The sequence below is a fragment of the Numenius arquata genome, chromosome 33, assembly GCF_964106895.1.
Source record: "Numenius arquata chromosome 33, bNumArq3.hap1.1, whole genome shotgun sequence".
NCBI classification, from domain to species: domain Eukaryota; kingdom Metazoa; phylum Chordata; class Aves; order Charadriiformes; family Scolopacidae; genus Numenius; species Numenius arquata.
In genome coordinates, this window is record NC_133608.1 from 93,203 (window position 1) to 120,449 (window position 27,247).

The 27,247-nt window shown below is 52.6% G+C and overlaps 1 protein-coding gene across 1 annotated transcript; it reads right to left on the reverse strand.

Moving 5' to 3' along the window:
* Positions 1 to 11,187: 11,187 nt before the first annotated feature.
* Positions 11,188 to 27,162, reverse strand: PIN1 (peptidylprolyl cis/trans isomerase, NIMA-interacting 1). Its single transcript, XM_074165122.1, has 4 exons — positions 27,056 to 27,162; positions 24,417 to 24,617; positions 18,163 to 18,273; positions 11,188 to 12,547 (listed from the first exon to the last, which is right to left on the reverse strand). Exons 1-4 carry the CDS (start codon positions 27,111 to 27,113, stop codon positions 12,438 to 12,440), a joined length of 480 nt encoding a protein of 159 aa, XP_074021223.1. The 5' UTR covers positions 27,114 to 27,162; the 3' UTR covers positions 11,188 to 12,437.
* Positions 27,163 to 27,247: the final 85 nt, after the last annotated feature.

Consider the following 27,247-nt stretch of genomic DNA (forward strand, 5'->3'; position numbering starts at 1 on the left):
TAATTGCCAGCCTTTTCTTATTTATCCTCTCCACCGGAGGGGCCAGAAGAGCTGGTGGGAAGCTGAGACGGGCCAAGCATCCCAACGGGACTGGGTGGGTTTAAAGGACTGAGTTGAAGGGAGGAGTGAGACGTGCACAAAATCACCCCACGCAGTTTGCCGGAGCTGTGCACGTGTCTTTGCACGCTTGAATACGCACAAGTACCTGGGCCAAATAGTGCAAAAGGCACGGCGCCGTGCTGCGTCGAAGCCCCGGTCCCCGCACCCTCCAGCTGGGGACCTTTGAGCATCGTATCCTCGTGGTGGCCCAGCACCTCAACCAAAATCTCCCCGTCCACCTTCCAAGAGGGCACAGAATATATAAATAATATATATTAACAGGTCCTGCACCTGGGTTGGGGCAATCCCAAGCACAAATACAGCCTGGGTGGAGGATGGATGGAAAGCAGCCCTGAGGAGAAGGACCTGGGGGTGTTGGGGGGGAAGAAGGTGGCCCAGAAAGCCCCCGGCAACTGGGCTGCATCCCCAGCAGCGTGGCCAGCAGGGCGAGGGGGGGGATTCTGCCCCTCTGCTCTGTTCAGGGGAGACACACACACACCCCCCAACACACACACCCCTCCCGGCACTGCCTCCAGCTCCGGGGCCATCAGAAGGACACAGAGGTGTCGGAGCGGGGCCGGAGGAGGCCCCGGAGATGCTGGGAGGGCTGGAGCCCCTCTGCTGGGAGGACAGGCTGAGAGAGTTGGGGGGGTTCAGCCTGGAGAAGAGAAGGCTCCGGGGAGACCTTGGAGCCCCTTCCAGTCCCTCAAGGGGCTCCAGGAAAGCTGGGGAGGGAGCAGGGATGAGGGAGGGGAGCCGTGGGACGAGGGGGAGCGGTTTTAAGCTGAAAAAGGGGAGATTTGGAGAAGAAATTGTTCCCTCTGAGGGTGGTGAGAGCCTGGCCCAGGTTGCCCAGAGAAGCTGTGGCTGCCCCATCCCTGGAGGGGTTCAAGGCCAAGGTTGGACGGGGCTTGGAGCGACCTGGTCTGGTGGGAGGTGTCCGGGGCTGGAACCGGATAGTCTTTAAGGTCCCTTCCCACCCAAACCACTCCGTGACTCTGTATAAATATATTAAAATATATATACATATAAATATACAAATATTACATACATAAATGCCCAAGTGTTTGGGTTCGTGGAGAAGCTGCTGAGCCCTCCGGAGCGCAGGCGGAGCAGGCAACGGCCCCACAGCTCTCCGCAGCAGCAGCAGCAGCAGCAGCAGCGTGGATGCTCGGGGAGTTGCCATGGAAACCTGGGAGCCTTGGGATGCAGCTGAGCATCAGCGAGGGCTACGGCCGCCGCCGCCACCGCCGGGGTGGGACAGTGCAGGCAGGTGCAGGCAGCTGCCTGCCAGGCAATGCCGGGTGGTTACGGGGCTCGGGGGGGCGGGGGGGCTGCTCAAGAGAGAGTCCGGCACCTTTTCTCCCGGCCAGGCTGGAGGAAAACCATTTCCCACCTCGTGCATCACGGGGTTTATTTACTCTTTGCTCGTTAAGGGTTGGGGGCGGGTGGGGGGGCTGAAACTCTCCGCGCTAATTTTACAGGGTTTGGGTATCAATAACAACTCCGCATCCCCGGGAAGCTGCGCCGGGACACCAGGAAAACCCTGATGGTACCAGACCGGATTATGAGCTCCAGGAGGGCACCCGTAGGGCACAAAACCCACAGCGGGGCACGGCGGGGGGGGGCAGGGGTGGGGGAACGAGGGCACACGCACGCGGGGAGGAATAATAGGATTTTCAAGCTCTGCTGGCTGAGTGGAGGCAAACGAGGTCTCAGTGGCTAAAGCACGTTAAGTAAATTACGGCGAGACGGCTCGGCTGCCGGGGAAGGAGGTGGGGGAGCAGCGGGGCTGAACATCCACAGAGATGTGGGGTGCTGTGGGGTGCTGTGGGGTGCTGTGGGGCTGGGCCCGGGGACCCCAAACACAGCCCAAAGATCCCGAGCAGCTGAGCATCTCCCACCTCAGAGAAAACCGGTCCCTCGCTTGTCAACCCAACACCACCGAGGCAGCTCTGAGCTGTCTAAAGCACCGCTCGCAGTTCGTTTCGGGGAGAAAAATAGGGGAAAAAAAGGGATTTCCAGCCAGAGAAGCAGCAATGGATAAAAACAGCCCCTGATGCCGCCTGCATCCGAGAGCCACCAAGCGCATCTCGGCAGAAAGCCCTGCTCCAACAGCCCCGTTCAGGACCCAGGAATCCTTTTCCTTAATCCAAGGAAGGAAAAAAAAAAAACCCAGCCCATCACCCCGGGTTTTCTGGAGCAAAAGCAGCTGCTGGAAAGTTCTCCCTCTCGTCCCGAAGGGAGGAGGAGCAGAGGGTTCAAACGGCTCCTGGCCGAGCGGCTCCTCATTTATCTCCCCGAGGGTCAGCAGGGTACAAGCCTCCGGGCGGTTTCAGGGACTTCAAAGCCAGCGGATGCCATCACATCTCCCTCCTCCGGCCCCATCCCAGTGCAATTACTGGGTCTCATCAACCAAATCCCATCAACAGCCACTGGCGGAGCCTGGGCAGGGTCTTGAGATGGAAACAGGCAACCGCTACGGCAGGGAAACCCCCCCCTTGCTCTTTGGGCAGCTGTTTCTATGTTTCATTACTCTTATTATTTACAAAAATATAAAAAAATATATTCATCCCTTACATCTGGTCTTGGTTTGTCTGACACCAGACTGGGGCACATCCCTTATTAACTGGTCCAGCACCCCATTTCATCCCAAATCGTCACGTTTCTCTTGCTTAACCTTCCAGTCCTTGCACCTCACCCCAGCATTTCTCTGCTGGACTCGGATTCATAGAATCACAGGATGGGTTGGGTTGGAAGGGATCTTCAAGACCATCCAGTGCCACCCCCAAACACCTCCCACCGGACCAGGTTGCTCCAAGCCCCGTCCAACCTTGGCCTTGAACCCCTCCAGGGATGGGGCAGCCACAGCTTCTCTGGGCAACCTGGGCCAGGCTCTCACCACCCTGAAAGGGAAGAATTCCTTCCTAAATCTCATGTACATCTCCCCTCTTTGATGCCCCGTCCTTGGGAACCTTCAAGGTCAGGTCGGACAGGGCTTTGAGTGACCTGGGCTGGGTGGAGATGGCCCTGCTGATGGAATCATGGAAGGATTTGGGTGGGAAGGGACCTTAAAGCCCCCCCAGTGCCACCCCCAGACACCTCCCACCAGACCAGGTCGCTCCAAGCCCCGTCCAACCTTGGCCTTGAACCCCTCCAGGGATGGGGCAGCCACAGCTTCTCTGGGCAACCTGGGCCAGGCTCTCACCACCCTCAGAGGGAACAATTTCTCCCTAAATCTCCCCTTTTTACCTTAAAACCCTTCCCCCTCGTCCCATATCTCCCCTCCCTCATCCCTGCCCCCTCCCCAGCTTTCCTGGAGCCCCTTGAGGGACTGGAAGGGGCTCCAAGGTCTCCCCGGAGCCTTCTCTTCTCCAGGCTGAACCCCCCCAACTCTCTCAGCCTGTCCTCACAGCAGAGGGGCTCCAGCCCTCCCAGCATCTCCGGGGCCTCCTCCGGCCCCGCTCCGACACCTCCGTGTCTTTCTTGTGCATGGGGAGACCCCCTCAGGAAAGGAATTCACACCATCGTGAGTTCCCCCCAGGCAGAGAGGCAGGAGAAGTCTCCAAAAATAAATAAGAACAAGGAAGATCCTTCCCAGTATGTTTGGGGTTTTTTTTTGTTTTGTTTTGTTTTGTTTTTTTTTTCTCATCACTGTAGATTTTGAAATACGTGTTTGAAGGTAGAAGCAGGTTTAATGGGCCAAGGGAAAAACCATAAAACCAGGCACTAATTGGCTCGGTGAAAAACGAAACGGGGCTGAGCTCCGATTCCGGATGATCCGCAGCTCCCATCGCTCTTGTCAGCTCGCTGGGGCTCTGACGAGGAAGCGTAACGTGCGGAGCAAGCGGTGATGAATCATTACAGTCGGGGCTTTAAGAGTAAGGAAAAATAAGCAAACAACCCACCAGGAGGCGGGGGGGGGGAGAGGGAGGAACCCACAACAACCTGCTGGAAGCTGGGAAAAAATTTCTAAGGAGTGTGTAAGGAAGAGGCCGGTGGGGCAGAGGGGAAGAGCAGCAGGCAGCTCCTTTTCCCGGACAACTCCAAGCTGGTCCGGCAGCCAAGGGCTGTTTCCCCGCTGCTGCTTCGGCTGCCGGGGCTGGCTCCTTTCCAGTAGGGAACTGGGAGCCGCTTCCAGCAGGGACAGGGACCAGCAGAGCCCAGCTGGTGCCTGTGCCCGAGCCCTGCGGGAGCCAAACCTTCAGGCCAGCATCCACCTTTGGGAAGAAGGAGGTTTTAATCCAGGTATCGAAGCCATTCCTTCCCCCTGGCAGGAGCAGCTGGGAGCAGGCTCTGCTCCGCAGGAACTGGGAACGGGAGCCAGGCACCACTTGGCCTTCCACAGCAAACCAGTGCCAGTGGCTTTCCTGGCCTCCCCTCCATCCCACTGCCTTCCTACTCCATCCCAGTGCCTCCCCTCTCCATCCCAGTGCCTTCCTGCTCCATCCCACTGCCTTCCCACTCCATCCCACTGCCTTCCCACTCCATCCCACTGCCTTCCCACTCCATCCCACTGCCTCCCTTCCATTCCAGTGTCTTCCCTCCATCCCAGTACTTTCCTGCTCCATCCCAGTGCTCTCCTGCTCCATCCCAGTGCTCTCCTCCATCCCAGTGTCTCCCCTCTCCATCCCAGTGCCTCCTCTCAACCCCAGTGCCTTCCTTCTCCATCCCACTGCCTCCCCTCCATTCCAGTGCCGTTCCTCCATCCCACTGCCTCCCCTCCATTCCAGTGCCTTTCCTCCATCCCAGTGCCTTCCCTACATCCCAGTGCATTTCCCCTACATCCCAGTGCATTTCCCCTCCATCCCAATGCCTTTCTGCTCCATCCCAGTGCCTTCTGCCTCCATCCCAGCAGAAGCACCGGGTCCTGCCATACCTGGGAGCCTGATTTCCAGTGCCAGGGGAAGGAAACTCCCTCGGATGGGCTTTACCTCTGCGCTGCCACGGGATTTACCTTCACCGCAGCCGGACAGACCTGTCCCAGCATCTCTCCCCTTCGGGAACAGCCTCCACCAGGGTGGAACTGGAGCTCGATGGCAGGAGAAAGGCTGGAGATGGGAGCCATCCCCATCAGGGGAGACTCAAGCCCGGCTGGGAGCAGCACAGAGCCCCTGGAGCCCTTCCCTTCCCTTTTCCTTCGCTGCCCTTCCATTTTCCACCATTAAAGCAACTGGGGGTGGAGGCAGGAGGCTGGATGGGAAGAGTAGGGGTGACGCTACCCCATCCCTATTTCCCCACTCATGTCCCACTGGAAGCGGAAAAGCAGCTGTGATGCATTTGGGACAGAAAAGCTTTAAAATAATAAGGAAAAAAAAAAAAAAAAGCCTATAAAAGCAAAGTTGGGAAGTTTTGGGACCTAGCAAGAATAAAAAGCACTTTATAATCACCCGCGGGGGCTGCTGTCAGGACGAGGACTCCCAACCCACCAGCCCGAGTTTCCAGCTGAAGAGGGGGAAAAAGCAGGAGCAGCGCCGGGGGGGGGGGGAGAAGGAGACCTCGCTCAGCTGAAGCGAAGGCCAGTGGAGCCTTTGTCACGTTTAAATGTTCTCCGAGACCTTTCATGGAAATAGCAGCCTAAATACTAGTCGGTGCCGGTGAACATGAATAAATGATGCTCCCCCCATCTATTATAGAGCAGCCGGCAACGGTTTTAAACTGAAAAGAGGGGAGATTTAGACGAGATACAAGAAATTCTTCTTGTTGAGGGTGGTGAGACACTGGCCCGGGCTGCCCGGAGAAGCTGCTTCCCTCCCCAAATCCTCGTTTTCCCTCCCCAAATTCCTGTTTCCCTCCCCAAATTCCTGTTTCCCTCCCCAAACGCTTGGTTCCCTCCCCAAATCCCCACTTCCCTCCCCAAACCCTTGCTCCCCTCCCCAAATTCCCGTTTCCCTCCCCAAATTCCTGTTTCCCTCCCCAAACGCTTGGTTCCCTCCCCAAATCCCCACTTCCCTCCCCAAACCCTTGCTCCCCTCCCCAAATCCCCACTTCCCTCCCCAAACCCTCGCTTCCCTCCCCAAACCCTCATTTCCCTCCCCAAATCCTCACTCCCCTCCCCAAATCATTTCCCTCCCCAATTCCTCGCTTCCCTCCCCAAAACCCCACTTCCCTCCCTTCCCCAAACTCTCCCTTCCCTCCCCAAATCCTCATTTCCCTCCCCAAATCCCTCCCCAAACCCTCGCTCCCCTCCCCAAATTCCCACTTCCCTCCCCAAATCCTCGCTTCCCTCCCCAAATTCCTGCTTCCCTCCCCAAATCCTAATTTCCCTCCTCAAATTCCTGCTTCCCTCCCCGAATCCTAATTTCTGTCCCCAAATTTATGTTTCCCTCTCCAAATCCTAATTTCCCTCCCCAAATTTCTGCTTCCCTCCCCAAATCCCAGCTTCCATCCCCAAATCCTAATTTCCCTCCCCAGATCCCAGCTTCCCTCCCCAAATCCCAACTTCCCTCCCCAAACCCTCGTTTTTTCCCCCTAATCCTCACTCTCCTCCCCAAATCACTGCTTCCCTCCCCAAATCCTCACTTCCCCCCCCAAATCCTAATTTCCCTCCTCAAATCCCAGCTTCCATCCCCAAATCCTAATTTCCCTCCCCAGATCCCAACTTCCCTCCCCAAATCCTAATTTCCCTCCCCAAATCCCAGCTTCCCTACCCAAATCCTCACTTCCCTCCCCAAATCCTAATTTCCCTCCCCAAATCCTCACTTCCCTCCCCAAATCCCAACTTCCCTCCCCAAACCCTCATTTTTTCCCCCTAATCCTCACTCTCCTCCCCAAATCCCAACTTCCCTCCCCAAATCCTCACTTCCCTCCCCAAATCCTAATTTCCCTCCCCAAATCCCAACTTCCCTCCCCAAATCCTAATTTCCCCCCCCAAATCCCAACTTCCCCCCCAAATCCTAATTTCCCTCCCCAAATCCCAGCTTCCCTCCTCAAATCCTAATTTCCCTCCCCAAATCCCTGCTTCCCTCCCCAAATCCTCACTTCCCTCCCCAAATCCCAACTTCCCTCCCCAAATCCTCACTTCCCTCCCCAAATCCCAACTTCCCTCCCCAAATCCTAATTTCCCTCCTCGAATCCCAGCTTCCCTCCCCAAATCCTTCCCGCTGCAGGGTGGCGAGCTCCGTCCTGCGCCGCAGAAGCCGCAGCGGCCCCAGCCCCTTCCAAGCCGGGGGCCAGGGCGAAAGGGACCCAACGGCTCTTTAATTGAAGCTGGGAGCGCGCCTCAAAATAATTAGCAGGAAAGTTCATTACAGCCGAGCTCAACGCTCCAGCCTCGGCCCTGGAAACTGCGGCGCCGCCGATGCCGCTCGCTTTGCCTGGCCCCATAATGGGGTGGGGAGGAAGGGTTTTTGGGGGGGGGGCGAGACGTGGTGGTGGTGGGGGGAAAGACTCGGCTAATTAGATCCGGTTGATGATCCAATTAAGGTTACGTTTGGGCGCAGAAGCCAGTCCCCAGGTAGATGCCACGCTGAGAGGCAGCTCTCGCAAAATGGCCCTGCAGGGAGAGCGGGGCGAGGGGGGGGACACACGGGGAGGGTGGGGGGGTCGCTGAAGATGCGTCTGGTTCCATCTCCCTCCAACAGCTCAAGAGCTACATCTAGAGGTCCGGGAACCTTCCTGGAATATTTACCATCTGAGCATCGTTTTCCTTTCACCCGGGAGAGCTAACGACTCACCTAAGAGCATCGTTATGCCTCTTATGGGGGTGTCGTGTCCCCCCCATCCCCATCCCATCCCCCCCCCCCCCCCAAGATCCTGGAGATGCAGCCAAACTTTTGCTTTCCCCCCAATAAAAATAGTCCTCCCGCGCCATCGCCTTTGTCAGGGAAAGAGGTTAAAAGCGTTTTTTTTTTGGGGGGTGGGGGGGTGGGGGAACAGGCAGCAACCTTAAAATAAAGGATTAGTTTAGGAAACTTAAAGCAGGAATGTTAATTGAAGGCAAAAAAATTAAAAAAAAAAAGGGCTGCGCAAATGGGATTTTGCTGCGGTTGGGATGTCCCTGGGGAGAAGGATGGGAAGGATCAAGAAATCCAGTAACAGGGATTAGATGGAGCCAAAAAAAAAGAAAGAAAAATAAATAGAAAATAATTGCATTCCGCAGCAGAGCCACCGAGGGTTTTTGACGGGGAGAAAATGGGGGCGTTAAATAAACCCGCTCCGGTGTGTCCACGGATCCCAGTTCCTGGGGAACCACGCCGTATCCCGTGGAAGGAGGAGGGGCTGCACCTCCGAGAAAACAGGGGCCGTGGAAGAGAAAAGTCACGGATGCTCCCATGGGGGTGCTGGCTGGTGGCTGTTTGGCACGGGGGGACGACACCGAAGCCACCCCCCAGAGCTCATCCGTGGGCAAGGGATTGGCAGGGATTCACCCGGAGCGAAGGGAAGGAGACCACCACGAGGCTCCCGAGGCACCGATAGGACCCAGGGGTCCCAACTCGGGACTTTGATCCCCGGAGACCCCGCTCTTGCCAGGAGCAGGGACGGACCTTCAGCCACCCAACTGGTGCCTCTCCATCTGCCCCCCCCACCCCCCCAGCTCTGGGGCTCCAAAAGGTCCTTCCTTGAGCAGATTGTGGATAAATTCTGTCGTATTTTGCAAAAAAACCCACCATTTCTGCAAAGCCTTTGTGCAAACTGACCCGCGGGGATGGAACCACTGGGTGACGCACCCACCGACACCACGTCAACCTCCTCTCCCTTCGCACACCCACCACCAGAACCTCCTCCCACCTTCACCCTCCCGTTCCATCTCCTCGAGGTTTTGGGTCTATTAACGGCAATATCACCCACCGCTCCACAGTGGGCCCAGGAAGCTCCTTCCCTCCCCCCCCCCCCCCCCCCAAAAAAAAACCAAAACCTTAGGATTTCTTTTGGGGCAGAAACGCCAAGTGTGAGCATCCTCCGTGTCCTTCTGGGCACAAGGAGAAACGCTGGTCCTTCTCCACCAGCTTCAGCGCAGCCCCTGAAGAGCAGGTTGTGCGCAGGAGCCTCCCTACGTCCACGCACACCAGCGTTAGACCTTTCCACAAGTGGGAAAAAGGCATTTTTAACTGGGTTCCGAGTTCCAGTTCCCTCCCCAAGCCCCTTTTTTCCAGGCCTGGAAGTGGGGGACCTGCTGCGTCACCAGCCCGAGGGCAGGAGCCCGGAGTCTGGCAGCCCCCCCCTTTAATAACGCCGTTTGACAGAGATGGATGCCATCTCCCGCGGCGCGGCCGGAGCCGGCCTCTCCGCCTGTTCATCAGGCAGAAAAGAAGGTCTTCAGCCCGGTTTCGGGATAGGAACACGGGCAACAGGGGGGGGCTACCCCTTCCCTGCCTTCCTCCTGCCTTCCTCCTCCTGGATACGGCATGACCGCAGGCTGAGGGAGCTGGAGAAAAGCATCTCTCCTCCTGCGGCAACCCCGGACCTGCCTCCAACCCGGCTCCTGGGATGCGACAGGCTCTTCCTGGCGAGAAACCAGAAGAAATCCCTTAAATGATCCTTCTGGAGAAGTGGCGGCTTCAAAGGCGCTACAGTCAGAAGCGGTTACCATCAGTGTCACCGCTCCGGTGACGGCGTCCAACGGTTGACACGCGCTTGGGGCAGGGAGCCAGGGTCCCCCACAGGAGCCGGGCTGCTCCGGGACTCATGGTACCGGGAAGGGACCCCAATCCAGGCCGTGATGGCACCTCCAAATCGGGGTACTCTGTCACAGACTCTCGCTGAGCACGGCAACGAGCCCCTGGTCCCCTGGGAAAGGGCAGGAGACCAAAGCAGCTCCTGGTTTAGAGAATCATGGAATGGTCGAGGTGGGAAGAGACCTTCAAGATCATCAAGTTCAACCATCATCCCACCACTGACCCGTGTCCCTCAGCCCCACGTCTGCCTGGCTTTTAAATCCCTCCAGGGACGGCAACTCCACCACTGCCCTGGGCAGCCTCTTCCAAGGCTTTACAGCCCTTTCCATGAAGGAATTTTTCCCAATATCCATCCTAAACCTCCCCTGGCGCAACTTGAGACCGTTTCCTCTTGTCCCATCGCTTGGGAGAAGAGACCGACCCCAATCCTTGCCCCAACCTCCTTTCAGGGAGTTGTAGAGAGCGAGAAGGTCTCCCCTCACCCTCCTTTTTTCTCCAGGTCGAACCCTCCCAGTAAAACCAGTGCAAACCCACTCTCCTGCCGCTGCTTCTACTCCGTTACCCCATTCCCAGCCTCTCCACTGCCTTTATTTACCTTTTCTTCTGCCTTCCCGACACCGCACGGTTATTCCAGGTAATTTTGCTTTTTGAAGTTCTCACCCGCTCATCACCCTGAGCTGGATATTTTCATTTTTGTTTATTTCTGGGGGTTTCTTTTGTGGTTTTTTTTTAAAAAAAAAAATAAAAAAAAAAATCGATGCGTAGCCATGGAAACCAACTTTTATCCCACGCGCGAGAGCTTTCCATCTCCACAACCAGCAAAAAGCAGAAGGGGAAGAGATACTCAGCTCTTTGGGTTCGGGCGATGGCAGTAATTGGAGAGAGTACGAAGGAGACGGCGCCTTTCCCCGGCCTCTAAAATGGGAGGTTTTAGGGGAAAAAAATAAATTAAAAAAAAAAAAAAAAAGCCAAAACACACCACGGCGAGGAACCGCTCTCCGTCACGGCCCATTTTATCCCGCAAACGGAACACCTTGATTTGCAGAACGGAGGAGAGGTGGGAAATAGCGCTTAAAATTAACTAGTGATTAAATTAACGGCGATTAAATTCCGGAATAAAAAGGACTGGTTTTACCTTATCTGGGGGTAACACCTTGCGCCAGGATTTTAAACCGCTCTTCGGGAACAAGCCGCCGACTCCACGCGAAGCGGGAAAACCCAGCGACAAAAGAGAACAAAGAGTATTAGCTTGTAGCTTAAGATAAATTTGGAGAAGTTTTTTCTTAATACCACCCGAGCCCCCCCCTCTCCCCTCCCTTTCCGTTGTAGAGCTTCGGAAATAAAAAAGCCAGCCAGCGAGAGCTGACTCAGCACATATCGCAGAGGTTTTTTTTTGGTTGTTCTAATGGAAGCAACAAGATCTCTACAAGGGGAGGAGGAGGAGGAGAAATAATCAATACCAGAGCTCTCGAAGTGTTTAATTGGAGAGGGCTTTATTTGCTGCTGAAGAGAACTGGAACTATACACTGGTTTGCACTGGACCAAAGCTGGGATTTATTTTTATATATATATATTTTTTTTTTTTCCCTGTTTTTTTATTTCGCTAAACATAAGCAATGCAGTGTAACCGGAAAACAATGACTTACAGTGTTTCAACCCCCCCAAAAAAACCCAGCCTTTTTAGCTAAAAACTGAAAATCCACACTAGAGTTCGCCCCGCAGAATGGCACCGGCGCGTCTGAACGATGGAGTGACTTGGGGCCGGGAAGCACACGGCGTCCTACGTACCGCTCCGCAGCTGGAGCTGGCTACCCACCTCCCCGCGGTGGCAACTACTGGCCTCTCTCGGTTTGCCTTGGGAACTTCCCCCCTCCCCCCCCAAAAAAAAAGAAAAAAAAAAAGGCATCTTCAAGTTTTAGAGTCAAAGCAATGGCAGGAGAGGGGAGGGAGCCCCCGGTGCCACTGCCGGAGGGGACGGAGGGACAATCCTCGCCCAATCGAGCTGCAGTAAGGGAAGCTATGGACGGAGAGGGAGGGATGGGTGCCCCATGCTAAGCCGGCTCCTTTGATATCTCTGATATTAATTAACGAATGGCTTTGATAAATCAGTTCCACAACCCAACAGAGGGGACCGCGGAACGAATATACCCTTCCTTCGGGTTAAAAACGCGTCGGAAAGATCATGCAGAAGGGGGTCGGGGTGTGCAGGGGGGGGGGGTGTCGGTTCCCTCGTAGCACCGCAGTTCACACGTCGGCATCGTCGCAATAAATACTCCACCTCTAGAGCCAGGGAAGGGATGGAGGGGGGGGGGGGCGGGAAGGGGGGAGACACGCGGGAAACGCTGAGGTGGGACCTTTAGCGTGGCCAATTCCTCGGCCCAGGAGACACGTCAAATCTAACTCATGCCAGAAACGTTGGTTTGAACATTCTCTCTGCTTAGGAAAGATGCTACCGCCTTATTTCGGTGGCTGCCTCACCCTCGGCTAAACCATGCAGGTGAAAAACATCGCGTGAGGTGCCACGGAAGGTATTGAGATTATGAAATGAGCTTTTTTTTTTTTCTTTTTTTTTTTTTTCTTCTCTCTCTGAAACTGGATATGAAGTTCATTTGGGAGAGTGCGGGGTTGGAGTAGGTTTTGGTTGGTTGGTTGGTTGGTTGTTTGTTTATTTTTCCTTTCTTCCCCTCGCCCTTTCCTTTACTACGTGTCACCAAAGGCACTTCACTCCGTGCGTAGGATGATGTGGATCCCTGATTCTGTGAAAACTGGTCCGCTCATCTCCCCAGCCCTCAGCGCAAACGAGGCGTCTTCAAAAGGTTTCTGCATCTGACCTGCGGAGAGCAGACACCAGAGAAGTTCAATTAAGCTCGGCGCCGAAGGGAGGATCTCTCCGAGAGAGCCTCAAACGAAGGACAGCTTCCAGGCAAAACAACAAAGTCACCAATTAATAACTCGCGGGGGGTGTTTGTTTTCATCTGCTCCCAGAAGAGGATTCAAAACAACTCAATTCACACCTGCACAAACACAGATGATTTCTTTTTTAAACAGGGGGGTGGGGGCGTTCAGATCCTCCAAACAGCGAGGAAAGGTACTTGGGAGACCCAGAGAGTTGGGCAGAGAGGGACCTGATGAAGTTCCACCAAGGGCAAGCGTAGGGTGCTGCCCCTGGGGAGGAACAACCCCCTGCACCAGGACAGGTTGGGGGTGACCTGCTGGAGAGCAGCTCTGAGGAGAAAGACCTGGGAGTCCTGGGGGACAACAGGATGCCCACGAGCCAGCAATGGGCCCCGCTGGCCAAGAAGGCCAATGGCATCCTGGGGGGCATCAGGAAGAGTGTGACCAGCAGGTGGAGGGAGGGAGGTCACCCTCCCCCTCTGCCCTGCCCTGGGGAGGCCCCATCTGGAGCACTGGGACCAGTTCTGGGCTCCCCAGTTCCAGAAGGACAGGGAACTGCTGCAGAGGGTCCAGCAAAGGGCTACCAAGATGATGAGGGGCCTGGAGCATCTCTCTGCTGAGGAAAGGCTGAGGGACTTGGGGCTTTTGAGTCTGGAGAAGAGAAGACTGAGGGGGGATCTCATCAATGGTGGGTGTCAGGAGGATGGGGCCAGTCTTTTTCCAGTGGTGCCCAGTGACAGGACAAGAGGGAACAGGCACAAACTGGGCCATGAGAAGTTCCACCTAAACATGAGGAGGAACTTCTTGACTTTGAGGGTGTCAGAGCCCTGGAAGAGGCTGCCCAGAGAGGTGGTGGAGTCTCCATCTCTGGAGACATTCCAACCCCCGCTGGATGGGACCCTGTGGGACCTGCTCTCGGTGCCCCTGCTCCGGCCAGGGGTTGGAGGAGATGATCTCCAGAAGGTCCCTTCCAACCCCATAGCATTCCGTGATTCTGTGATCCAAAAGGCGGAGGAAATCTGTTCTGCAGACTCACTGGCACAAGGGGATGTTCCTCTTCCACCCTCCTTTGCCCTCCAGGTACCCGGGGGGGGGTGTGGATGCGGTGTGCGTTACAGCCCGCGCTAAATAATTTACCAGGTACACGTGGGGAACGTCATGACCTAGATAAGAACTGCTCTTAAGGCTCCTCTCTCCGAGTCACTGAGTTTTTTCAGGAGGTTTAGAAATCCGGGATCAGGGAAAGGCAGAGGTGCCCCCAAGGATCCCGCGCGGGGATTCACGAGAAGAACTATGGCATCTCTGGGGGGGGGGGGATAAAGGAATAAAGCAGCAAAATAACAGCCAGAATAATTCAAACCAAGAGCAGAGACACCAGCCTGCTACGGGGAGGGGTGGGGGGGTGGGGGGGATTTTTTTCCCAGTTTCCTGTGATAAAAGTTAGAGCAGGGAAAACTGCCCGCCCCAGCCGAAATAATGAGGTTTTACTGTTACCAACAGGTCACTGGGGGGAAAAAAAAGCTCCAGCAGGAGGACAAGGTGCCAAGGGGACAGTGACGGTCCCCCAGGCACAGAAGCAACCCTTTCTCTCTGCTCAAAGCTCGCCTGGAGGTGCCCCAGGCGATGTCCAGAGCAGCGTCTCACCAAAAAAAAAAAAAAAACAACAAAAAAACCCCAAAAAAACCAACAGAAATCTCCTGGAAGTTTATGCTGCTGGTTTCCAAGCCGGGCTGCGGCTCTGGATTCCGCAGCACCTTCGGGGGTGGGGGAGCTGCAGAAAGCTCCTGAGCAGCCCCAGAGCCAGATCATCAGCAGATATCACAGCCATCTATTAATCCTTTTGTAAATTAAACCTTCCCGACCCCTTCCAAGACCACATCTAACCCAGCAGCATCTCCAGAATTGATGTTTTCCTTCAGGACCTCCACCCCTCCCTTCCCCTTTCTCCACCAGGGCAGTTAAAGATGCCAAAAAAGACACTCGATTCCCTCCCTTTCGGGATTAGTAATAGCTTCAGTTGGCTATTTTCTCCTTCCAAAAAAAAGTTAATTTTATTTAGTATGTATTACTGAAGCGACCCGATGCAGCCGGCTTTCCAGAGTTCCGCTTATCTCCTCTCAGCATTTAGATTAATCGCTAAAAATCGAGATTAAAAGCTAGAAGCAGCCGCTCTGGTTCACGAGCTCCAGGTACAAAACCAGTGTCATTCAAAACCTGAATTTTTTGGGGTTATTTTCCACTAGGACCTGAAATCTTCCCTTCAGATGAGGTTATCGGCCTCCCTGCTCCAGCAGAGTGTCCTCCTCGCGCAGAGACATGACTTATTGGAAGAGTTTTCGGGAAGACAAATGGAAATGTTTTAATAACTTCACCTCCCCAGTAACCGCCGCCCCGAGTTCTAACAAATTACATTTTTCAGCCCAGTAAAAAACCAGCAGAGGAGGCAGAGAGGGGGATGGAGGGAGAGCAGGGCTTCGGCCACCGCACAGTTCCAATGCCATCTAGTGGAAACCGCCTCTTGCGACATTTCTTTACGTTTTGGTGCAGCCAGGAAAAAAAAAAAAAAGAATATAAGAAATCAAGCTCTTTCCGTACCAAAGAGCGCAATGAACCCACATTTCAATTCCCACCGAAGCCTAAGCAGCAGACACAGCACCTTAGGTTTAACATGTCATTATATACAATAAAATATCACTGTTTAGCCCCGAAAGGATCTAGTTGAGGAAGCAACTGTTGCTGAACTGCACCCTGAAAAGGAGCAGTGATTAAAAACAGTATTTTGGTAAGGGGAAAAAATACCTGAACTACATTTAAAATAGAGTTTCACCTGCCGAAGCTGGGTGGGTCTCACCGGCAGGGGCTGAACGAACGACTCAGGAGCCCCTTCCGCCACCCCAATAGTGTTTTAAATATTCCCAGATGTCCTGGTTTGGGCAACACAGGACTAATTTCTCTCCTAAACCTTGGGAAAACTCCACTTTTGAAGACTCTGGTGGCTGAATTGGTGAAAATATTTACTCTATCACCAGCTCCGGGGTGTGGGATTCAAGGTCTCGGTGTTTTCAAGCTCCCCAGGGACGGGGATGAGGAGGAGCGAGACCCGGGCACTCGTCCCGAGCTGCCACCAGGGTTATTTCATACCATGAACATCACATTCTGTATAAATTTGGAAATTTGCTGAGCAGTTTTTCCTGCCATCCTGAGAACTCCTCGCCCTGGTGCCGGAGCCCTGAGCCCTTCCCCTCCTCCCAAAGCCGCAGCGCTCGCAGGGTCCCACCTTCGCTGGGAGCGCCCAGCTTCCTCCTGAGAAATTGGGCTGAGGATAATCCTCTATTTTATACTGGTATTGGGATCAATATTGGTCCTCTAGTGTTATTAATGTTAATTATTTACTCTTATCCTATTAAATCTATTTATATTTCAATCCTGGGGTTTCCTTGCTTTTCTCCAGCTCCCCTTCCTGGGTGGGAAAGGGTCAGTGGGTGATGGAATAATGGTCTAAATGACAATAAATCATTGTGGGACGACAATAAATCATTGTGGGGGGTCTCAAACCATAACCCGGGGACATCCCAAGTGGGGTGACAGCCTGGCCCGGCAAGGCAGCTGTGCAAAAACCTCCTGCAAAACTCTCTCTCCTCATCAAGAACCTTTTCCCGACCCTCTTCAAATACAACACGCGTGGATGCCCTCGCTATAAAAAGGGTTTGGTGCATTCTTTTGAATTTTCTAGCTGTACTCAGGACATCATCGCTTTCTATTTCCCTCCTAGTGGAAATCACTGCATAAAGCATCGGTAAGACAAAGCAAAGGAGGTTTTTAATGTTACTCTTACCCATCCCAAAGCTTTTCCTCCCACACCAGCAAATCTCATTAAGGAGGAAGCATCCGCCAGCTTTTGGGTGTCGCTCCCTGACTGCACCCATCGATAATCCCCTAACAAAAATCTCTCAATTATTTGGCCGGGCTGTGAATTATTCTCATTTCTCACAATTTGCTAATCGCTTTCTCATTGAAGATTAAAACGCCAAAGCGTTTATCTGGCGGGTTGTTAGCGAGACTCATCCACTTCTCCCTTATTCATGCCTCATTACGCTCTGCTACCGCATTTCCACTCAGTGGGGCTGGAAAAAAATCCTTTTCCAGAGGGAAAAAAATAAAGCCAATTTCACAAAGGACGTTTGCACAACATCGCCTTTTCCGCCTAAAATAATATTATGGTTGCATTTCCTAATTGGTTTAACTTCCAGGCATCAAAGTACATTTCCTGCACAGCAAGAGGCCCGGCAGATAAATCCATTTTTGTCTTCATGGAATCACAGAATGCGATGGGGTTGGAAGGGACCTTCTGGAGATCATCTCCTCCAAACCCTGGCCGGAGCAGGGGCACCCAGAGCAGGTCCCACAGGGTCCCATCCAGCGGGGGTTGGAATGTCTCCAGAGAAGGAGACTCCACCACCTCTCTGGGCAGCCTCTTCCAGGGCTCTGACACCCTCAAAGTCAAGAAGTTCCTCCTCATGTTGAGATGGAACTTCATATGTTCAAGTCTGTGCCCGTTCCCTCTTGTCCTGTCACTGGGCACCACTGGAAAAAGACTGGCCCCATCCTCCTGACACCCACCCTTCAAGTATTTAGAGGCGTTGATCACATCCCCCCTCAGTCTTCTCTTCTCCAGACTCAAAAGCCCCAAGTCCCTCAGCCTTTCCTCAGCAGAGAGATGCTCCAGGCCCCTCATCATCTTGGTAGCCCTTTGCTGGACCCTCTGCAGCAGTTCCCTGTCCTTCTGGAACTGGGGAGCCCAGAACTGGTCCCAGTGCTCCAGATGGGGCCTCACCAGGGCAGGGCAGAGGGGGAGGATGACCTTCCTCCACCCACCTGCTGGTCACACTCTTCCTGATGCCCCCCAGGATGCCATTGGCCTTCTTGGCCACAAGGGCCCATTGCTGGCTCGTGGGCATCCTGTTGTCCCCCAGGACTCCCAGGTCTTTCTCCTCAGAGCTGCTCTCCAGCAGGTCACCCCCAACCTGTCCTGGTGCAGGGGGTTGTTCCTCCCCAGGGGCAGGACCCTACACTTGCCCTGGTTGAATTTCATCAGGTTCCTCTCTGCCCAGCTCTCCAGCCTGTCCAGGTCTTGCTGGATGGTAGTCCAGCCTCTGGTGTGTCAGCCACCCCTCCCAGTTTGGTGTCACCAGCAAAGGTGCTGAGGGTCCACTCCATCCCTTCACCCAGGTCATTGATGAATATATTGAAGAGGACCGGACCCAGTACTGACCCCTGGGGAACGCCACTGGTCACGGACCTCCAACTGGACTCTGTGCCCCTAATCACGACCCTCTGAGCTCTGTCTTTCAGCCAGTTTTCAATCCACCCCACTGTCCATTCATCCAACCCACACTTCCTCAGCTCACCTTTGAGGATGCTGTGGGAGACGGTGTCAAAAGCCTTGCTGAAGTCAAGGTAGACAACGTCCACCGCCCTCCCCTCCCCCAGCAGGGGTGCGGTATTAAACCCCGAAAATCAGCATCGCCCCCGGAATGGTGAGAGCTCTCACCTCTCCCGAACGCGCCCAAATCGCCTCCCGCTTTGGCCGAGCTGCAGTCGCTGAACTGGGAAGCCAGGGATTCAAAATCCTCTTCTCCCGATTTTATCTTCTGGATGTAGCCTGGAAATACAGGAAATAACCGAGTCAGAGGAGGGAAAAAAAAGAAGCCGAAAAAGCCACCAACCCCCCACCTTAAGCTTTACATTCCCGCAGCAAGAAGGGTACAAATCACAAATAAAAAGGCTTTTAATCCTCTTGAATGAACTCAGAGCCAGAATTAAACTTTTATAACACCCCAAAAGCACTTGTTTCAGATGTGTTTTTTTTTTTCCCAAGCACATTTCCATCCTCGCACCGTGGCCCATTTCTATTTAAGCTTCTATTAAAAAAAAAAAAAAAAAAAAGTGATTCCACCCACTGAAACACGGGAATTTATTAGTGGGCTTCAAAATAGATGAGCTTTTGATTTCGGAAGGGCTCACCTCGGCAGAAGAACGAGCACGAAGAATCCCCGAGGAGTGAATTATTTGTCAAGACAGCTTTTTAAAAGGTCAGTTAAGAACTATTCCTCGTCTCAACCCAGCGCTCTGCCTCGCTCTTCTGAGAGCTCTGAACCTTTCCGGACCAATGGAATCCCAGTCCTCCCAGCTCGTACCAAAAAAACCCAGGAGATAAATCACATTTTCCGGTCAACAGCTTGATAATGTGATCACGGAGCCACTAATTGCAGAGACTTCATTAAAAGGAGCGTAACTGCCACTCCAAATCCCAAGCCGTTGCTCCCACTTGCAGCCACTCCCCATCAAAATCCAATTTAATACCAGTTTCAAGGGACTTTTCTGCATGAGGATGGTGGTTTAACGGGTTTGAAGCCTGTAAACTGGTGAATATCTCCTGTGGGTCTGGTTGCACCTTCCCAACGCAGCCTGTTCCTGCCAGAGGGGTTTGCCTTCCCCACTTTGGCCCCAAAAAAGAGGAATTCAAACTAAATTACATCACAAAAAAAAGTCCTTCATCCACGTATTTGAAGCAAAGGAGCATCTGCCAGAGGAACCCAACCTGAAGAGCAGCCCCAAATCGATGCTCTGGCTCCCAGCCCAAAGCAAGCCTGAAATCCAGCTAAACTTACTTCTCACTAGAGCTTTGGTTCATTTTGAAAATCATTTTTAAATCTTTCCAGAAACCTCCCGTCAGCTTGTGATAGAACCGTCAAGACCTGACCTTCTTCCACTTTAGATCTCAGCCGTCGTCCCCCTCCAAAAAAAATAATCCTGATTTTCTTTAACAGAGAAACTGCGAGGAAAGAAACGTTGTTCCCCTCCCCTCGAAGGTATTAAATCTCCTGGTTTCAACAACCAAACTCCCGCGTAAGCCCCGGAGGTCGTGCGGGTAAAGAGGCTGTGCTTTGCTAGAAAAAAAAAAAAAAAAACAACCTCTAAAAATAATATATAAAATTGGGCTGAGCATCGTTTATTCCAGCCCCAAGCAACGGACAAGCCCCACCTGAAAAAGGACCGGGCACTAATTCAAGAGTCAGGCTTTATTATTTAGAGGGATGCTCCCAGAAAAGGAAGAGGGAGGTTTCTGACACAAAAGGATGAAGAAATAAGTATTTTCCAGCTCGCTTTAATACTCTTATATTTGTATCCACCTGAGGAAATACCTGTGAGGGCTGGGGGCAGGTGAGAAAATATTCCTTAATGAGAGAACGGAGGAGCTGAGGTTATCTGCAGCGATGAAAAAGTAAATTATCCATTTTTGGACGAAGCCTTTTATTGCAGTTTAACGCTAACAAGATGAAAAACGAAGGGATTTTAAGTCTTCAGATTAGTCTCCTCCTCTCCAGCCCCCACTTTTCCTCCCTAATTCAACCACCTCTTTCAATGAGCTGCCACTAAGGTAAATCTTTTAAATTCACAAAGTGTTCGGGACTTTTCCAGCTGGATGGGCCAGGAGGACGGGCTACCTAAAAAAACGGGAATAGGAGACTGATTAACTCTTGTTTTAGAATCTTTTTTTTAAATAGGTGCCCTGAATATAATTCAAAAGCCCGAGAAAGTGATCTCAATTCCTGCTTTAACGCCCGCACTTGTCACCAAAGGGAGATTATTCCCATTTATCCTCCCCGCGGGTGAGAAAAGTCACCACCAAAATCTGAAACTCTCCAAAACTTAAGGCAACGGCTATTTATCCCGCATTAAAAAAAAAAAAAGAATTATTTATCGGGGGAAAAAAAAAACAACAAAAAAGAATTATTTATCTGGGTGGGAGACAGTTCACAGCGTTCGTGGTCCAGGAAAAGAACCGGTGCTGGTTCATCCTATTAAACCAAGCTGCTTGGGGATAAGCAGCCACTCGCTGAGAAAACAGAGTTTATCCTAAAAATACAGATTTGTACCGTCATAAATACATATAAAATTGTATAGAGGTGCCAATCCCCAGCAAGGAGCCATCACAGGAGCGTCGGGAATCCCAGCTTTAAGATATCTACTGATGTTAAAGTAATAAAGCATCCCAATCGAGGATCGGAGAATTGACATTTATACCCTAAACCGCCTGCCCTGCTCATCACCAGCAGGTTCCGAGGGGTAGAAAGTTTCCGAAAGGACAGAGCAAACCACTCAACCACACATTAAAATCAAATTTAGTTGTTAAAACCTCCTAATTTTCTGCTGGTGACCGGCCCGAGAGCAAAATCTGCCTGTCGACTCGATGAGGGTTTTCCTGGATAAAGCCTCAGGCTTTTTTTTTTAGAGCTGAGGTGGTTGTTTCAAAGCACCTTGAGGCACCTGCACCTCGTGCCTAAGCTCCGGCTCCCCAAAGTGGGATTAATGAGCCCTTTCCCCAGACGATCTCAGCCATTTCCAACCAATTATGCAGATTAGGTTCCATCTGGGTTTTAATGAACTACCCCAGAAAAAAATCCCCGGGTTTAAGTGCAATCCAGTAATGGGAGATCAATGCAAAAAGAGGGAGATGAAGAACGGCGATGGATTGTGCTGGATTGGGGAAAAGAGGCTTTCGGGGACTGAAGTTTGGGATGAATCTTAACTGATTCTGCAAAAAGAAGCAAGGGGGACACTAACGAAGCATGAGAATAACGAGCCGGAGGGTGGGGAAGCGCCATCAGCGGGAGGATCTGAATATTAAACGTGACCTGAAGGACCGAGGGGGATCCAACGGCACCAAGAGAACTCGCACGTGGATTTACAAACACAACCAAAAAAATAAATATCTGCTGTACGCAGAGAGCTCCAAAGGAAGGAGGAGGATAGAAACGTGGAATTCCGACCCCGAAAACAGGCAGAATGATTTTAAAAACAAGAACCACGGCACCGAAGTCGCAGCAGAGAAGAGCAGCGGTAAATGCCACCGGAGAAGGCAGGGCTCTGGGATATTGCACACCACCATGAACCCACGCTGGGGGAAAAATTAATCGAAACTGAAGTGCAAAGGAGGGCGAAGAGCAGAAAGAGCAGAAGGGATGACCTACATTACCAGAAACTAAAAGCCTCGGTCGGCTCCGCATGGAAAAACAGGCTGGGAAAGAGCAGGGCTCTCAAAATCCACCGAGAGGTCAACGGCAGGAAGAAATTAAATTTAATTAAGTAATTAAACAACATTAATGCAAGAAACAAGGGATGGAAACTGATCGTAAGTGGTATTTAGCTGGAAATGGGGTTTCTACACATAGAGAGATGGTTGGAAATAACCTTCGCTGCCTCTTAACCGGCGCCTGAGAAAGCCTGCGGAGGGGACTAAGAGGTTTCGCTACCTTTAATTCAGGATCAGGCTCAAATCCAAAATTCCCTTCTAGTCCCACATTCCCTGCGATGTTATCACCCAGCAGAAAAACACCCGGTGAGGCAAATCCTCCGACTCCGGCCGGAGCACCTCGGGAGAGCTCATCTCCATTGAATCCTCCCCTGCAACTTTCTTAACGGATTAAAAACCACTCGCGGGCGACGTGTCCCTCCCGCGCTCCCAATTCTCCCCCCTTATTAGCGGGGAAAAGCCATCAAACGGAATATTTGACATCAGTCGAGTTCACCTACCGGAAAACATTTATCTTTAGTATCAGCCCCTCTCCTCTGGGGACAAAACGTTCCCTAAATCACATTTCTTTCTCGGCTTTTTATTGCATAAAGCATTAAGAGGCGAGCGGTGTTCGGAGGGAGATCTCTCAGCCATAAATGATCTCCAACCAAAACAGAAGGGATGGCGCCGGGGCTGACAAATTCCTCCTCCCCAGAGACCTACTTGGACAATTCCACGCTATAATTCCGCTCGCCAGGTACCCTACACCCGCACAGGGAAGTTCGTCGGGGCCCGACTGTCAGGAGCCGGAGCAGAGCTCAGCCCAGCATCCTCCCAACAAGTCTCAGCTGTTCTAGAAACAGAATTTACAGGCATTTTCAAGAAACCACCATAAAATAATTAAGCATAAGCTGACGTCCCCTATGACCTTCCCAGGAACAGTAAGGTGGTTGGGGTGGGTTGTTTGTTTTGTTTTTTTTTTTTTTTTTACAATATTCCCATCACGGGAATTAATTCCCTAACGGCCTCTACCACGAAGACAAGGCGGGGATGGACATGAAGTGAGTTTTAATCGTGACTCTTTCCCCTTCAGACACCCCAGAGAGATTACGAAACGGGAGATACTCGATAGCGAGAAGGCTCTGACGCTCTCAAGGTTAATCTCCTTTCCAGCCGAGGAGAGTTCAAGCTGTTTCTTTCCCTCCCTTTACCAGGCGCCAAAGAACTGCAGCTTCTCAAAGAAAAACACCCAAACAAAGGAAAAAGGACAATTGTTGAGTCTAAATAACATTATTCAGGCTTCTAAAGACAGCCAGTTCACAGAATATTTATGTTTCAAAAAGCCCACCTGGACACAAGCTCCTGAAATACCCCTTTAGAGATAACGAGCCAAATTTCCCCTTCTAAAACTGGAAACGATTCCCTCTCCCAAAGATCCCAGTTCACCAACAGCTCCTTAAAACCCGCCAGCGTCGGGCATCATTTCACCTCCCATGAACACCGCCCCAAGAGATGGGTCTAAAACAGTTTTATTCTTTAAAAAAAAATAATAAGAGAGACAGACAGAGAATTTGCAGCTGGGCTGAAATGTTTCAATCTGCCATAAAGAGAAATAGCCTCAGCTCCCTGGGCACAGATCTCCACACTATCCCGCGCTGTCGCATCCCCCCCGGTGACACTTTCTCAGCTCCCCCAACCCCAAGGAGACAATTCCCGAAGAAAATTCCAGTCCCTGCCAGTTCCTTTAACCCCCCCCTGCCAAACGGCGGTGAGCAGATACCACCTGCTGGTCACCACCTCCGTGCTTCAAGTCACTCAGCAAAGATCATTTCCCTTCCCAGGGCTTTAAATAAGAAAATCCTTAAATTTCTTGTTGGGTGGGATGGAGGCAGGAGCCAAAACCCCCTCCTTATCTTCCCTCCCTCCTTGCTGAAGCCATAAAAGATAAGACAGGCCCGATACAACCTCACTGCCAGAAAAGACAGAGCTGCCCGTTAAAGAGCCCAGTCTCACTTTCACCAATTAATCAACGGGATTGATTTAAACCCCTTCCTCTCCCCCCCCAAATTCCTTCTCCTAAGAGGTAAAAACCAGCAGGAAAAGCCAAACTTGCTTCAATTCTATTGCTAGAGCTGCAAGGAAAATAAAAACATCCAGGCTGCAAAGATTAACACCACCTCTCAGGGAAAACACGCGGCGCCCTCGCTCCGAGATCAGATCACAAACCAGAATATTTGGGGAAAAACCCCAGCGGATCAGGTCATCCGTCCAGCCTCCTGCGAGGTTGATTCCCTCCTACAAACAACTTCATTTCAAGCAGAGGTTAATTAGAACTGACTCGAAGTTGTGACATTAAATAAAAAGAAATGTTTAAAGATCATTTGTTTTAGGGTCAAATCATTTTATTTTTAATAGAAGAATACACATTTACAAAGAAAATACAAACAAACCTCTGAAATAACATTAAAAAAAAAAAACAAACACAAAGGGGAAGACAGATGGGCTGGGACCTATCTTTATGTCATTTAATTATACAGCAAAATTGTTTCTCTGAGTGGCCGGGGCCATGTGAAAGTCCACATTCAAACCACTTGACTTAAAAACCCCCCTTTGCTTTAGCAAGTTGGGGACACACTGAACCCCCCCGGGTCCAATTCTAGCCTTAAAATGACTTTTTTCCCCTTCAACAGCATCATATTCCCTCTCCTTCTCCTGCATTTACTTGCCATTTATAAGCTCCAGTGCCTCATCTTTGGTCCGCGTGATCTTTTCCTGCCTCCACGACGAGGGTCTTCTGGACTGGTTGTGTTTCACCAGGAGATGCGAACATCGCACTTTGCTCGGCTCCCCTTGGCCGTTCTTCCCGCTGCCGCTGGGCCGTTCCCACTGGCTGGCGTTCGTGATGTGGTTGAAGTAATACACACGGCCTGCGGACAGAGAGAGGGGGCTGGCGTTAAAAAACCTCTCGGCGTACCCCAAAATAGGTTTCTGACCCCAAGAACACGCTTCATGACCCCAAGAATCAGTTTCTGACCCCAAGAATGAGATTCTTGACCCCAAGAATCAGTTTCTGACCCCAAGAATCAGCTCCTGACCTCAAGAGATTCTTGGCCCCCAGAACCAGTTTCCGACTCCAAGAATCAGCTTCCGACCCCGAGAATGAAATTCTTGATCCCCAGAATAAGTTTCCAACCCCAAGAACGAGGTTCTTGGGGCTGAGAATCAACTTCCGACCCCAAGAATGAGATTCTTGACCCCGAGAACGAAATTCTTGATCCCCAGAATCAGCTTCCGACCCCGAGAACGAGATTCTTGACCCCGAGAATCAGCTTCCGACCCCAACAACTGGTTTCTGACCCCAAGAAAGAGATTCTTGACCCCACCAACTGGTTTCTGACCCCAAGAGGTTCTTGACCCCAAGAATAAGTTTCCGACCCCAAGAACGAGATTCTTGACCCCAAGAATAAGTTTCTGACCCCAAGAACGAGATTCTTGACCCCAAGAATCAGCTTCCGACCCCAAGAAAGAGATTCTTGACCCCGAGAATCAGCTTCCGACCCCAAGAACGAGATTCTTGACCCCAAGAACCAGCTTCCGACCCCAAGAACGAGATTCTTGACCCCGAGAACCAGCTTCCGACCCCAAGAACGAGATTCTTGACGCCGAGAACCAGCTTCTGACCCCAAGAACGAGATTCTTGACCCCGAGAACCAGCTTCCGACCCCAAGAACGAGATTCTTGACCGCATAGAAAGACGACTGGATTTCTGCTAGTGCTTGGCGATCAGCTCAAACACACGAGGTGGGAAACAAGACTTTACAACTCCACAGAATTTCCCCGCAAGCGTTTCTGTCAGGAAGCGCCTTCAGTCAAAACAACAGCCCCCCGCACAGGAGCAGGCTCCGGCTGCCTTTCCAATGCGCCACCCTCGCACAGATCGGCGACAAAACACCCACTTGAGACCATCAGAAACCAGAAACACCCCCAGGCAACACCCGGACGCTGCCGAGAAGGCGGATGGTGCCGGGTTTCTGGCCTGGGGATAAGATTGCGTTTCACTCCAGCCCTAGTTCCAAGGATGAAACTGTAAAGCCTCTCCGTCAAACACATCCCGCAGCAAACATGGCGAGTTACTGTGAGCAAAGATCACATCCCTGCATTGTACAGACCTTTCCTTCCGAAAATCACCTTTTTTTTCTACTAGAAAATAAGGCTTTCCTGCACAAGAAGCTCCTATGAAGTCACCTCTCAACATCTTCAGCGTTAAAGCTGGGTAATTCTGCTGCTCAGAGGCGTTCCAGTACTCAGAGCTACACGTGTGATAATTCACAGCATCAATTGAGATTATTTTGCTTTCTTCTGGCGATTCATTCACCCCAAAGCTCTCCACTGAAGCTACGAGCAGACCAGGCTCCAGAAAAAAGCCCAGCAAACCAAGGTGAGGGACTGCGACAGCAGAGCTGTGCAGTGGGAAGCTACGCCTTGGCAGCAAAGGGCTCGAGTTCATCCCAACCAACAGCCTGGACCCGCTCACTCCAACCACCACGGAGCTCCCTCCCTCCAGGATGCTTCAAACACGATATTTCTTCCAAAGAAGGGCTCACTCAGGCCCCTCTTCTCTCTCTACCTCATCATCCCCACCTCAAACAAACCAGCAAAGCAGCCAAGCTGATGAGCACAGCCTCCTAGGAGCTGCTTTTGAGCCATTAAACCTGGAAAGCTCTCCCTGCAAAGAACAAAACCCTGCTGAAAGCACCGTCCTGACCCCTCCCGGAGCCACTGCAGCCCCGTCGAGGGTAAAAACATGGAATAACCCCCCCCAAGAGAAGCGTCTGTCTTGTCCAGAGCGTGCTTTCGGTGAGAAAGGTTGGGGCAGATGATCCTTGAGGTCCTTTCCAACCCGGGATTCTGTGATTCCATGAGGATTCTATGAGAGCATCCTACCGCCTTTTAACCCAGCCTTTATAAAGGGGCTTCTCTCGGCTCTGCCACATCCCCCGTTGGGAGCAGAACCCCCCCCACACACCCCAGGCCCGGCTCCCCAGTAGCCGCTTCGCCCCCACCCCGCCAAGGCCACCTCCCCCCTCCCCCGGGGCACGACGCCCGTCAACCACGGCAGCCCCAGAGACAGGCACCCCACAGACACCCCCCAAGCTCTCATGGCCGCCCCAAGCCCCCCTCTCCACATCCCACCGCCCTCAGGCCCCGAGCACCGCTCACGGCCCCTCAGACCCCGCCAAGGCCCAGGCCGAGCCCACCGGGCCGCGGCCCCGCCAGACCCTAAGCCGGCTCCTCGGTACCCTGAGAGGCCCAAGGCACTTCCCCAGGAGCGGGAACCCCCCCCTAGCCCCGCCGCTGCCCGTACCGGAGCTGCGGCTCATGCGCTTCTCCCAGCCCGCGGGCAGCTTCTCCTCCTCCGCCATCTTCCCTCGGCTGCGCCTCCCGCACCGCCTGCGCCCGGCCCGGCCCCATTGGCGCGGGGAAGGGGGCGGGACGAACCCGCCCCTTTCCTGCCTCCCATTGGCCCCAGGCAAGGCAGCGCCCACCCTCCCCCCGC